The following is a 12,990-nucleotide window of genomic DNA, read 5'->3' as shown; positions in this document are numbered from 1 at the left end:
GCCTAGAGTTCTCAAGAAGATTAAGAACACCCGACCAAAGTAACCCTTGTGGTTACAGACTGGGCATGAAGAGTCTGGTATCCTGAGCTATTGAGCATGGCCGTCGATCCTCCAATCAGAAAACCCCTTCGGGAGGATCTTCTCTCTCAGCAGCAGGGGAGGGTTCTCCACCCGAACCTGTCAAGTCTCCGCCTTCTTGCGTGGAGATTGTGCGGCAGCAGTTGACAGCATTTGACCTTCCTCCCGAAGACTGTAATGTAATCTTGGCAGCCAGGCGTCCCTCCACCAAAATGGTAAATGCCTGTTGTTGGAAGAAATTTGTGGCATGGTGCACAGACAAGTCTGTTGACCTCCTTTCCGCTTCTCTTTCTGAGGTTTTGTTTATCCTTTTTGTGGCCCAGAAGAGCTCTGCTATGGGCACTCTCTAAGGGTATCTGTCTGCCATTTCTGCTTCTCTGCAATTGCTGGATCAACCTTCCATGTTTAAGTCTCCAATTGTAAATAGGTTCCTTAAAGGCCTTCATCATATGTTTCCTCCATCTCTATTCATTATGCCCCAATGGGATTTGAATTTCGTTTTGACATTCCTGATGTGCACTCCTTTCTAGCCTCTCCACAATTGTCGTCTCAGGCTTCTCACTTTGAGAACAGCCTTCTTTGTGCCCATTGCATCTGGCTACAAGGTGAATGAGCTGCAGTCATTGTCATCTAAGCCGCCCTACCTTTCATCTATCCTGGCAGAGTGGTGCATCGCACTAGGGCCTCCTTTCTGCCAAAAGTGGTTTTGCCCTTCCATGTAGGCCAGTCCATCCCCTTTCCTACTTTTTACGCACCCCTGCATCCTTCTAAGGAAGAGGAGAGACTACCAGTTGGACCCAAAAAGAGCTTTAATTGTACCAAAGAGTTCCAGGAGGATGATCAACTCTGTTGGTTATTGTAAGAGGCTGGCCTGGCTTACAGTGGGTACCTTGCGGTACTTACACCCTGTGCCAGGTCCAGTTATCCCTTATTAGTAGAATAGAGGTGTTTCTAGCAGCTTAGGCTGATAGAAGGTAGCTATGGCAAAGCAGCTTAGGCTGAACTAGGAGACATGCAAAGCTCCTACTATACCACTTATATCATATATCACAATACTCAGAGTTACTAAAAATAAAGGTACTTTATTTTTATGACAATATGCCAAAAGTATCTCAGTGAGTACCCTCAGTTAGAAGGTAAGTAATATACACAAGTTATATGTACACAAACCTAAAACAGGTAAGTAAAAGTAAGAAAAGTAGTGCAAACAGTGTAGAATTACAATAGGATGCAATAGGTGAGCATAGGTCTAGGGGCAACACAAACCATATACTCCAAAAGTGGAATGTGAATCACGAATGGGCCCCAGACCTATGGGAGCTTGTAGAGGGTCGCTGGGACTGTAAGAAAACAGTCTGGGTGTCCAAGATACCCCACACTAAGACCCTGAAAAGTAGGAGTAAAGTACACCTACTACCCCAATAGGACACAATAGTCGTGATAGGTGGATTCTGCAAGAACCACAAACACCAGCAAAGCACTGAAGACGAATTCACGGACCTGAGGACATGCAAGGCAAGGGGACCAAGTCCAAGAGTCGCGATAGTGTCCAGGGGGGGCAGGAGCCCAGGAAACCCCGGATGAAGGAGCAAGGAAGTGCCTCCGGATGGAAGAAGCTTAGGATTCTGCAACAACGAAGAGAGCTAGGAACTTCTCCTTTGGATGGAAGATTTCCCACGGCGTGCTGAAGGTTGCAGAAGTACCGCACACAAGCCTTGCTAGCTCCAATGGTCGCAGTAGAGGTTTTTGGGTGCTGCTGGGGACCAGGAAGGACCAGGATGTCGCCTCTTGGAGGAGGAGGCAGAGGGGACGCTCAGCAACTCAGAGAGCCCCCACAGAAGGAGGCAGCACCCGCAGAAGTACCGGAGCAGGCACTTAGAAGATTTGTGAACCGGAGCTGGCTCAGAGTCACAAAGGAGGGTCCCACGACGTCTCAGTCCAACTCAGAGGGTTGAGCACTGCAGGGCAGAGTGCTGGGGACCCTGGCTAGGCTGTGCACAAAGGAATCCTTGGAGAAGTGCACAGAAGCCGGAGCAGCTGCAAATCACGCAGGTCACAGGTTTGCAGTGTGCCAATGAGAATTGGTAAATTTAGTCACTAGCCTGCAGTGACAAATTTAGAAAGCAGTGAGAGCATAAATACTGAGGTTCTGGTTAGCAGAGCCTCAGTGATACAGTTAGGCACCACACAGGGAACACATATAGGCCACAAACCTATGAGCACTGGGGTCCTGGCTAGCAGGATCCCAGTGACACATAACAAACACACTGACAATATAGGGTTTTCACTATGAGCACTCAGCCCTGGCTAGCAGGGTCCCAGTGAGACAGGGAAAACACCCTGACATATACTCACAAACAGGCCAAAAGTAGGGGTAACAAGGCTAGAAAGAGGCTACCTTCCTATAGTTATGTGGGTGCGAACAAAGGTCGGGCAGTGCAGAAGAGAACCATCTCCTGATGGGTCATGCTCTGCATTAAAATGTGCTATGCATTGGCTAAGAAGCAACCCCCTGAGGGCTTGCATGCTCATTCTACCAGACCTAAAGCTGTGACCACTGCGTTAGCACATGGAGTTTCAGTCCTTGACATCTGTCAGACGGCAAAGTGAGCATCTCTGCACATGTTTGCCAAACATTACTTCCTGGACAGTCAGATCCGTAGGGTCGGGCACTTTGCCTGTTCAGTCTTGCAGGATTTTCTACTACGATCTTAATTAGCAGACCCACTTCTGGGGATGGTATTGATTGGGTATCTATTCTAAGATAAGGAATCTGCAACTGGATGCCTCGATAAGATGGACAAGTTACTTACCTTCGGTAACCTTATTTGGTAAAGAAAATATCAAGTTGCAGATTCCTTACTTACCCATCCATCCTCCCCCCTCTGTGCACTGATTTGTAGGGACAGGGAGTCCTTTTGAGGGCCCTAGTTTTGACGCACCAGAAGTCAGTGTTCTACATGGCTCTGCGCTTCTGGTGTGGAAAGTTGTAAAAAGAAACGGATGTCACTGCAGCAGGGTGGCGTCTATAGAGGACCCGCAATGTCAAATCCGGCACGGACAATACAGACAAGTGACGCAGAGCCGTTTGACGCCACCTAACGGCTCACAGGAGTACCGCTTGAGAAAAACTTCCGGATCCAGACTGACGCCTGGATGAAATTCTAAGGTAAGGAATCTGCAACTAGATATTGTCTCTACCAGATAAGGCCCTACCCAATGTAAGTAATTGTTCTATATGCCCATTTTAGGTCTGGACTTTCGATGGCTTTAACAGTTTGGCCAACTGTTCAGCCTGCCTCATGTTTCCTAAATGTTCATTTAAAAAATGCATACTTATTTGTGTACATATACTACAGCTTTTGTTCAACCCTCTCCATTGATTCAATTTGCTTCATTCCTCCACAGTATAAAGCATGGTGCAGTGGGTCAGCCAGTTTCAGTCACAGCTCTCTTCACTGTGAGGGACTACATTTTAGTCAGATGTGTTCAGGTGCACAATTAAGACTTCCAACTTCAGTTTTATATATTTTTGCTATAGCTCAGTTTTTACTTATTTTGTTTTCAAACTCATCCAAGTCACTATAAGACGACAGGAGTTGCACTGTTTACTACATTTGTACTTTTTCAATGCCTTTCTGCATATGTTTGCTAAAAGAACATTTTACAAAATTGCTGGCTTGCCAAAGCCAGACCTATTGTATTAGCCATCCCTTTATCAAAATGCAAGGCCTTTATAAAAGTGGTTCTTATGCGAGCTTCAGCTTGGTGGCGAATCAGGAGCCCGATTACATACAATTACACCTGAGATTAACTTTTACAGTAATGTTGGCACCTAATCAGCACTGGTCCTCTTGTTCCCTTTTTATTTTTTATTTTTTTTTATTTTTAACTATTCAGTTTGTTGAAATTTCTGTGTGTTAATGCCTGCCACTTTTGCAGATTTATGTGGTGTATCCCATTAGCATTTTGATTCACAGTCACTAAATTTAAGATTCAACCTGGCTTTCACTTAGCACTTTTCTGAGGGGTTGGCTGAAAAAGGCGGAAAAAGTAATATGCACTTCCTTTAGTTGACAAATGCAGAGGATGGACTTAATGTGTAAATAATTAAATTGGAATTGTTACTGGAAAAGGGGGCTTGGTGAGAGAAGAGATTCACTGTAAAGGTGGCTCACTGAGTTCACGTCTTTCTCCTGACATCTGCATGATCTGGAGTAGAAAATTCCATCATGACCTAGAGTCGAACAAACTGAGTATCATTAAATTTGGCAATAGTAATCACTGTTATTCACACCAATGTTGAACTTCAAGAATGTGGCACCAAGTGTGAAATCTTTCAGTCACAGGCTATAGTTTTGAGTATGAAGAATTGAATTGAAGCGGTTAAATCCTGGGGCCAGATGTATCTATTTTCCCAATAGCGATTATCTAATTGTGATTTTTTTTTTTTTTTTTTTTTTGCAAATCACAATTAGGTAATCGCTATTTGATTGTATGAAACTTCAGGAGTCTCATTTAGCGATTCCCAAAGGCATGCAAATCGACCACCTCATTAATATTCATGAGGTCGGTCGTAATTTGTGACCCATTGTGAATGGCTACAATACAGGGATGATGGCCCGCTGGACTCAGCAGACCACCTTGTCTGTGATTGCTTTTAAATAAAGCTTTTTTTTAAAAAGCTATTTTTTTTAAATGCAGCCAGTTTTCCTTAGAGGAAAGCAGGATGCGCTTAAAAAAGAAAAATGAAAAGTTTTCTTTCCATTTTTAAGAGTAGGCCTGCTCTTAAAAATGTTTTTGCATGCATTCTCAAAGGGGAAGAGGTCCCTTGGGGACCTCTTCCTGTTTGCAAATGGTTTACCACATACTAGTAGGTGGTAAAATGCAAACGTTTTGCGACCACATTTCGGTCACAAAACATTCCTTCATACCTCTGTGATTCGGTATTAGGAAGGGACGCCCTTGACACGCCCTTCCTAATACTGAATCGGTATGTAGTCGCAACTCCAATTTGCGATTCGGTAAGAACACTTAACTAATCGTGTATTGGGATTCATACATACCAAAAGGCATTTTTGCGATTGCAAACGGCCCGTTGGGATGTTTGAGATTGCGCAAATGCATGATACATCTGGCCCTTAGTTCTGAATTGGTGTCCCAGGGAGGGAAAGAAAACGCTCTTTAGATTGTCACATGAGCAAATCTACACACAAAATATTTGCTAGTGATAAAATGCAGTTCCCAAATATTTTCTAGGAGTACGATTTCCTGGCCTACTTCTGTGAATTAATTAAAACCATAAATCTGAACTAATGCAAGAGCATATATCATACGTTCACTTTTGTGACTTTATTTAAGAATTGGGTCCCTAATTAGAACTGGCGTTAAGCAAGACCTTTTTGTTTTTATGAAATTCTGTATCATCTATCAGTTGGCATCATTCTGCTCTTTCACAGGGATCATATCCGCATACAAAGTAGTAGTGTTCAGTGCCAGGGACTACTGTGGCAATGTGTAATTTTTTTAGACCAAAAAATATTTTTGCTTTTGCCAATGTTTGTTATAATGGTGAGGTTTCAACAGCTGCTACAACAATAAAGTTTTACAAAAACCATGCCAAAACGAGAACTCATTGACAAACAAAATGTTTGACCATCAATATCATACCTATTGGCTTTTCTAATGCTTGTTTATTTTCATGATTACGATAATCTTTGTGAAACTGATTACATTGATTTTTTTCATTATATTATAAATGTTTTGGACATAATAGCATTCATCAACACACTTTACTAGAAATGGTATGTACAATTTCACGTTTAGGAAAACGTTTTTTTTTCGTAGTAAAATTTTTTGGTGAAGATCTGATTTTGAAAGCAAATAATCCTCAGTCTTGCTTTTAAGGTTTTGCAGCTATTTGCATCTTACCAGAGAGCATTCTAGGATCATTATACTTGGCCTCATAGGGGTAAACTTTGCAAATGTGTGTACATGTTTTTATGCTGGAACCTCTGCCAGTAGTGCAGTCAAAGTTAAAAACATTTCCTTAGTGACCTCACTCTAACAATAAAGGCTTTCCGTTAATGAACCATAAATAGTTCGAGCAGCATTAGCATAGGAAATCAAATGTTACCTAAACTTTTGCCATCATGGCCCTTCCCTGATCCATAATGTGGTACTGTAAGCTGGCAGCCAAAGGGTTTGTGCTGCATGGGGTTGGACCTACTTGCTCCAAGGACAAAATAAACATGAAAACTTCTTGTCCTTGACCCCAAACAATATGTTCTGGGCGTCGTGCTATAGGAATTCCACACCTCTGTAGAGGTTAGATGTGTAATGCGGCACCTCTCTAAAGTTTCATGGTTGATGGCACACTGAGCAAAGCATAATGCCCCAAACTGCTCTCTTTTTTTATGTGTGGTTAATGCAAATTGAAATTGTGTATAATGTTCTTAAGAGCCGCAACATAATGTGCAGCTGATAGCGGTCAAGCAGGTTATAAATACATCCTTGTAATACTAGGGTATGTGTCCATGCCTAATGTGTATATGTTGAATAGAGACAAATATAAAAGAGCTTGTATTGATAGTTATATTACTACTTTGTCCTGCTCACTTTGCTACACTGCAGGCCCATTTGTATAAAATCCTCTTATATTCTTTGGGTGTTACTAGTGATCAATATGATGCATTGATTGATGTTTAACACTTTTTTTGCTTTTTTCTTCCCCCTTTTTTTTAAAGAACATCTGGACATGTAGATAAATTTGCTGATTTCATGGTGAAAGATGTAAAAAATGGAGAATGTTTTCGCGCTGATCACCTCTTAAAAGGTATTATTTATATGAAAATTATTTATCACCATCAAACATTCTCCCGGTTACAGATTACAGGGTGCTAATGCTTTCAGAATTAAATAGTCTAGATTGATGCATTTTCTGCCCGAGTCCGTTAATGAGTGTCACTTACGTAATTTCTGTGATTAGGCTGTAGTGCCTGTGGGAGCTTGTAGAAAATAATTTAACCATTGAAACGACTAAATGTGCTAACTAAATATAGTTGACTTAAAGCACTAAGGCCCTTAAGTATTAACACATATCCCCATCGGTGCAGAATAGGTGAAACCCTTTGATACATTCTGCCACTGCTGGAGCAGCATACTTTGATGGTATTATCAGTTGTTACTTAACTTTGCTGTTAATTTTAAAAAGCTTGCAAGTTTATATATGAGGTGTGTTAATGGAAAACCTTTGTGGATAATTGCCAGTCTGTTCTCTAGGGTCTATTGAAGTCACAGGCAACTAGACAGTGCTTATACAAAGTATTTACAGCTGTCCTCGAACCCTCAGTTCACTGATGTATGCACTATTTCTGTAGTGTGAACCTAGCCAAACGGTCTAAGTGCACTGTACACGGTCACAGACAAGCATAAAGTCAACAAGTGATAGGAGAGCAAGTTGATGTGTGGATTGTCAATGCATTGTGGTGTAGTGCACTTTAAAGAGGTGTGTCTTCAACTCTTTACTAAAGTGGAGCAGTGTTGGATGATCTTGATGGATACATGGATGGTGTTCTAGATCCTTGGCCCATAGATGGAGAAGGCCTTCTATCTTGTGTTTCCTTCTTGTAGACTTCTTAGTCTGCAGTTAATTATGTCCTGGCTGCTGGTGTGGCAAAAACTTCCTCTTTAGACTTTTGTCTCTGAGACTGTAGCGACAGTGACCAGACAAAGCTTACTTCTGCAGGGTAATGTACATTTGGTGACTCAAATACAGATAACACAAAGGGCACACAATGTGAATGTCCAGAATCTGTTATAATAATGCAAAGTATAACATTTATTCACTGTAAAAACCAATAGTGCAGCTACGTCAATGTAGTGGTAGAGTATGTGCCGTTCTCCAAATAATCTAGGCTGGGCCATTCTCACTTTTCAGGGGTTGCTGCTTGAGAAGCCGTTTCCTAGTGAAAGGAAACGGCGAATTGCTCGGACTATATACTTTGCATCTAAGTTCCAGTGTCTTGCTTGCCTAAGCAAGTTCCCGCACCTCTGTTAATGTCATCGTTTTCTCCAGAAATTGAAGTATTCCTTGATTACCACCAAACTCCAATATAATTAAATCCACCAGTTGAAAAGACCTAAATCCGTCTAGTGGCATGATTGCTGGCACTAAAATGACGTTCTGGTATTAGCCCAGTAGTGGGTGGTCCTGATTCTCATTACTGTGCTAGGGTTCTCCTGGACTTGTTTGTCATAACTAATGAGTATTCAGCCTGAAGAGTGTAGTCTAGTCATACCCCACTCCCTAATGACTTTGTGGGATCATTGATGTACCTTATGTCTCAGATGAGTTGTGAACCCCCTGTCTCTGGGAGGGGATGCAGAAACCACTCAGCAAATTGCCAAGGTTTGAGGCCTGATTTCTGAAATCCACGTATATGTTATTTGTATAAAATGAATGTGAAAGAAGTAGTTTACATAATCAACAGTCTTCCTGAATTGCTAGCATGGCTCTAGCTCTCTTAGACTTGTGGTTGCAGAGAAGGAGTGTTCAGCATAGATCTGTTGGCTTGCAGGAGCGCTGTTAAATTGATTCTGGAGTTTCTGACATTTCAGAATCCTTCTCTTTTTATTAGTATTTACTGTTGAATTTTTGCATGCTAATGAATTATTAACATGCCTGCCTACTTCTTATTCTTTGCTTGCAGCTCACTTACAGAAGTTGATGTCTGATAAAAAATGCCCACCTGAAAAAAAGGCTGAGATGGAAGGTGTTCTCATACAGGTCAGAATACTATGTTTTTACTTTTAAACACTTCAAGGGCGAAAGAGTATAGGTTAGATGGCTGTCTTTGTAGATGGATGATGAGCTCTCCTAAGTGTGTTGGGAATTGCAAAACCTAACTGGGGGAAAAAATAAATTTTGTTACTCCCAAACAACCACTTGTTAAATCTTATTAAGAACTTTTCTTAACACAGCCTCCTGTGAGAAATGCCATTCGTCTTGCTATTATGAGCCCCTTCTTCATAATAACATATTGCTTTTAGGCATTTGTGGAAAATAGGCCTGATGTACCTATAATAATAGAATTAATTAAACAATTAGTATACATGCAAGTCCATTAATTACCAAACAGTGTCAGTTGTTATGCTTGATACATTACCAACAATGTTTACTGTGTCCTCACTAGGATCCTGGCTTGCATTACAAAAAACATATTATGAGCAAAATAGAGCTTGCATACTGAGGACCTTATTTATCAATATTTTACGCAACACAGAAAGACAATTTGCTACGCTGTGTAAAAGGGAGAGGGCAAGAATGTGCCATATTTTCCAACACTTGGCACATTCCTGCTCTCTGCCTGCGCTGGTGCACCGTCTGCTGCCTTGCAGCAACACAAGTATCCTTGCGCCAAGGTACAATTGTGCCTGCGTTGCAGGCAGGATTGTTTTTGTGCAGGAAGGAAACCCGTCCTGCACAAAAGCAATCCTTTAGAGGCTTTTTCCTCTTTCTAAGTGTGGTGCAGAATGCAGCACACTTAGAAAGAGGAAACAACAAGGAGAAATAAAGATATTTAGTCTCGTTGACTCCCCTGGAAAGTTGTAGTATTTTGAAGCACTCCCATCTTTGGTAAATCTGGGGATGTGCCAAAATCATGGGGCGGATGCGTGGAAACACAAACTCCACCTATGGAACTCCTTCTCAGGGCAGCGTAATGCAAGCCAGCGATTGGCGCTGCCAAGTGTTGCTCTGGATTTACCAAGCAACACAGGGCCGCACAAGGTGCCCTTGCGTTGCTTGGTAAATCTGACTTTAGTATTGCTTTGCCCTTATGATACCATGTGTGACGCAGGGGCAGCACAGTACATTGATAAACTGGTCCTAAGTTTAATAGACTCTTCTTAACTTTTCACCTAATATTTTTCAAAATTACATACTTTTTCTCCTTCTCCTGAGAGAAAGGGCACTTTCAACTGCATGCCAACAACAGCACAGGAAAATGCATTGTTTGAGATTTGAACTGGTAGTGAATGTATTATATTTCTTTGCTGTTCTGATTGAACCTACCAATTACACATGTGAAACTTTATTTTAATAGAGTACATTGTAGGGGTCACAACTTTGTAACTCCTACGCTGACAGCTGAATAGATTGTATTGTGGCTCTGAAAAGTCTGCGGACTTTGTTTATTGAAAAACTGCGATCCATTCTCACCATGGGAGTACTGGGGTTCCTGAAAAATAGGTTTTACAGCTGGATGACATTGCCTAATGGTTCAGGTTTTTAAAAACATTTTTAACTGTATAAAGTAGGAAATTGAAAAGTTTTCCCGCACTGACAACCCTTTTAATGTTTTTGATAGATGGACAACTACAATCAGCAAGACCTGGCAAATCTTTTTGTGTTGTATAATGTCAAAGCCCCGATCACTGGAAATGATCTGTCTCCGCCTGTGTCTTTCAACCTGATGTTCCAGACGTCCATTGGGCCTGGTGGTAACATGCCGGGGTATGTAGACTAGATTTTGACATAATTGTTAAGTTCTGCTTCACCACATCAGCTCTCACACTGCATATTGTTTGTAAGCTCCACAGAGCATCTATGAGCAAAACATCTAAGTTTGTTAGTGGCCATGAAATACATTTCTTTTTTTTTATATGTTTATTGAGAAGTACATGTCAATATACAGACTGTGTTAAATAGAGAAACAATACATCAAATTATGGCCATATATGAAAAATATTATGAAATATTAACTTCTCAGATTTCTAAACACAAAAAAAGAAAAAACAAAAAAAACATTATACATATATCAGTAAATGCAATATATGAGATTATTTATAAGGCATCCAATTGTGCATTAACTCTTAGAAGTAGACCTATAACAGAAAATCTGGAAAGAAAGAATTATGCAATATGTATTAAACCATATATTATAGGTTGTTAGAAGACAGTGGAGATAGTAATATCATGCAAATCCACATATATAACATTTCATATGGAGATATTCCTGCCAATTCAACAGTGTTGAATTGGTGAACAGTAAATCCTACTTAAAATAACAGTGTTAATGGGCGAGATGTCAATTGTCTTAATAACAGCATGACTCAAAACAATAATAAAAAAGTCTTAATAAAGATAGGAGACAAAGAATGAGAAAACGTTTACGTGTGAATATTAATAGAAAATGTATTAGCTAGAAAGGGTTTCCAAATTTGGATGAAAATCCCAACATTATCTTGCAATCTGTAAATCAGCTTTTCATATGATGCCATGTTATACATTTTAATAAGCCATTCACCATGTGTAGGACGTTGTGGTGTTCTCCAATGTCGTAATATACATATTTTTGCTACAGTGAGTGCAATAGCAATCAATCGTCTTGTATGGTTTGTTAGATTTGGGAGATCAGTAACATCATGTAATATAACTAATTTTTCTGTTAAAGGAATGGGCACATGTATAGCTCTGTGTATAGAGGAAGTTATAGAAGACCAGTATTCTGTCAAAACTGGACATTGAAATAAAATGTGTAGGATATCACAGTCCTCATGAGGACACCTCCAACAGGTAGAATGGTGTAGTAAACCTGCTGCCTTGAGTTTTTGTGGTGACCAGTACCAATTATGAAGAATTTTGAAAATAGTAAATTTAATTCTTGCCTCTCTGATTCCTTTATCCATGTTCATAACAACATCCGTCCGGTCCTCATTGGAATACGCTACATTAAGTAATCCTTGCCATTTGACATGGAGTTGTGCTAGTAATGGTGATGAATGTAGTTTATGCACAATGAGATTATAAAATCCAGAGACCACTCCTTTCAATTCCCCCCAAGTTTTTAAGTATTGTACGACTGGGGAATCCTCGGGTATCCACGGAAATGGTCCTAGTCTACTAAGTAGAGCTTGTTTCAATTGTAAGTATTTCCCCTTTTGAGAGCTAGGGAGTTGAAATTCTATCTGAAGCATCGTAAAGGTTTTAAGCTTGCCTTCTAAAGTGAATAAATGATCCAGCATTAGAATACCTGCTCTCTCCCATGTATCCCAGGAAATTGTCTGTTTCCCTATTCTAATATCAGCGTTATGCCATATGGGAGCCTTATTATGTAGCCTTGGATTACTCTTAAGGAGTTTGTGGGAGTGTATCCAAATCTTAAGCATAGACTGAATAATAGGGTTAGAACTTTGTAAAGCAGGTGATTTATGAGTATAAAACATTTGCAAACATGAAGATACCTGTAAAGATTGCTTTTCAATGAGAACCCATAGTGGGGGGGTCATCCTGTATTGGCCAAAGAAAACCAATTGCGATAAATGGAGGGCTGTATAGTAATGTTCAATGCATGGTAAACTAAGGCCACCAGATCGCCTGTGAGCAATCAGTTTGGAGATTTTGAGTCTAGGTCTCAGAGATCCCCAAATAAAGGTTTTAATACCTTTGTCAATGTCTCGCAGTATTGATATTTTAACTGTCAAAGGTAACATACCTAAAACATATGTGAAACGAGGCACTATAATCATTTTCACTGCTTGGACTCTACCCCAAAAGGACAGGTTAAGATGGGACCATTTTTCATATTCTGACTTCGTTTTAGCAATGAGTGGATCTAAGTTATCTTGAATCATACGTTATAAACCAGTGTTGATATAAATACCTAGATACTTCAGGCGATCCGCTTTCCATTGAAAATTGGAGCCTAAGATAGCTGCTTTTGTTGTGCCCCGGGACAATGGGAGAGCTTCACTCTTATTCCAATTGACTTTGTATCCAGAAATGTTTGAGAAGTGAGAAATAGTAGACATGAGTGCCGAAAGTGAAGTAGGTAGATCTGTAAGTGTGAGTAATATGTCATCCGCGTATAGAAGTAGTTTTGAGATGCCTGCTGGTGTAGGAATGCCTGC

The 12,990-nt window shown here is 40.5% G+C and overlaps 1 protein-coding gene across 2 annotated transcripts in view; it reads left to right on the top strand.

The window, feature by feature from the left end:
- GARS1 (glycyl-tRNA synthetase 1) overlaps positions 1–12,990 on the top strand; it is a 156,652-nt gene that overhangs the window by 28,179 nt on the left and 115,483 nt on the right. For both annotated transcript variants that reach the window (XM_069211052.1, XM_069211051.1), the window contains exons 5-7: positions 6,825–6,913; positions 8,790–8,866; positions 10,449–10,594. In XM_069211052.1, coding sequence (XP_069067153.1) covers positions 6,825–6,913; positions 8,790–8,866; positions 10,449–10,594 — 312 coding nt within the window. The remainder of the gene's footprint in view (positions 1–6,824; positions 6,914–8,789; positions 8,867–10,448; positions 10,595–12,990) is intronic.

This window comes from Pleurodeles waltl, chromosome 10 (genome assembly GCF_031143425.1).
Source record: "Pleurodeles waltl isolate 20211129_DDA chromosome 10, aPleWal1.hap1.20221129, whole genome shotgun sequence".
In the NCBI taxonomy this organism is placed as follows: Eukaryota; Metazoa; Chordata; class Amphibia; order Caudata; family Salamandridae; genus Pleurodeles; species Pleurodeles waltl.
This window is presented reverse-complemented; position numbering and strand designations above follow the sequence as displayed.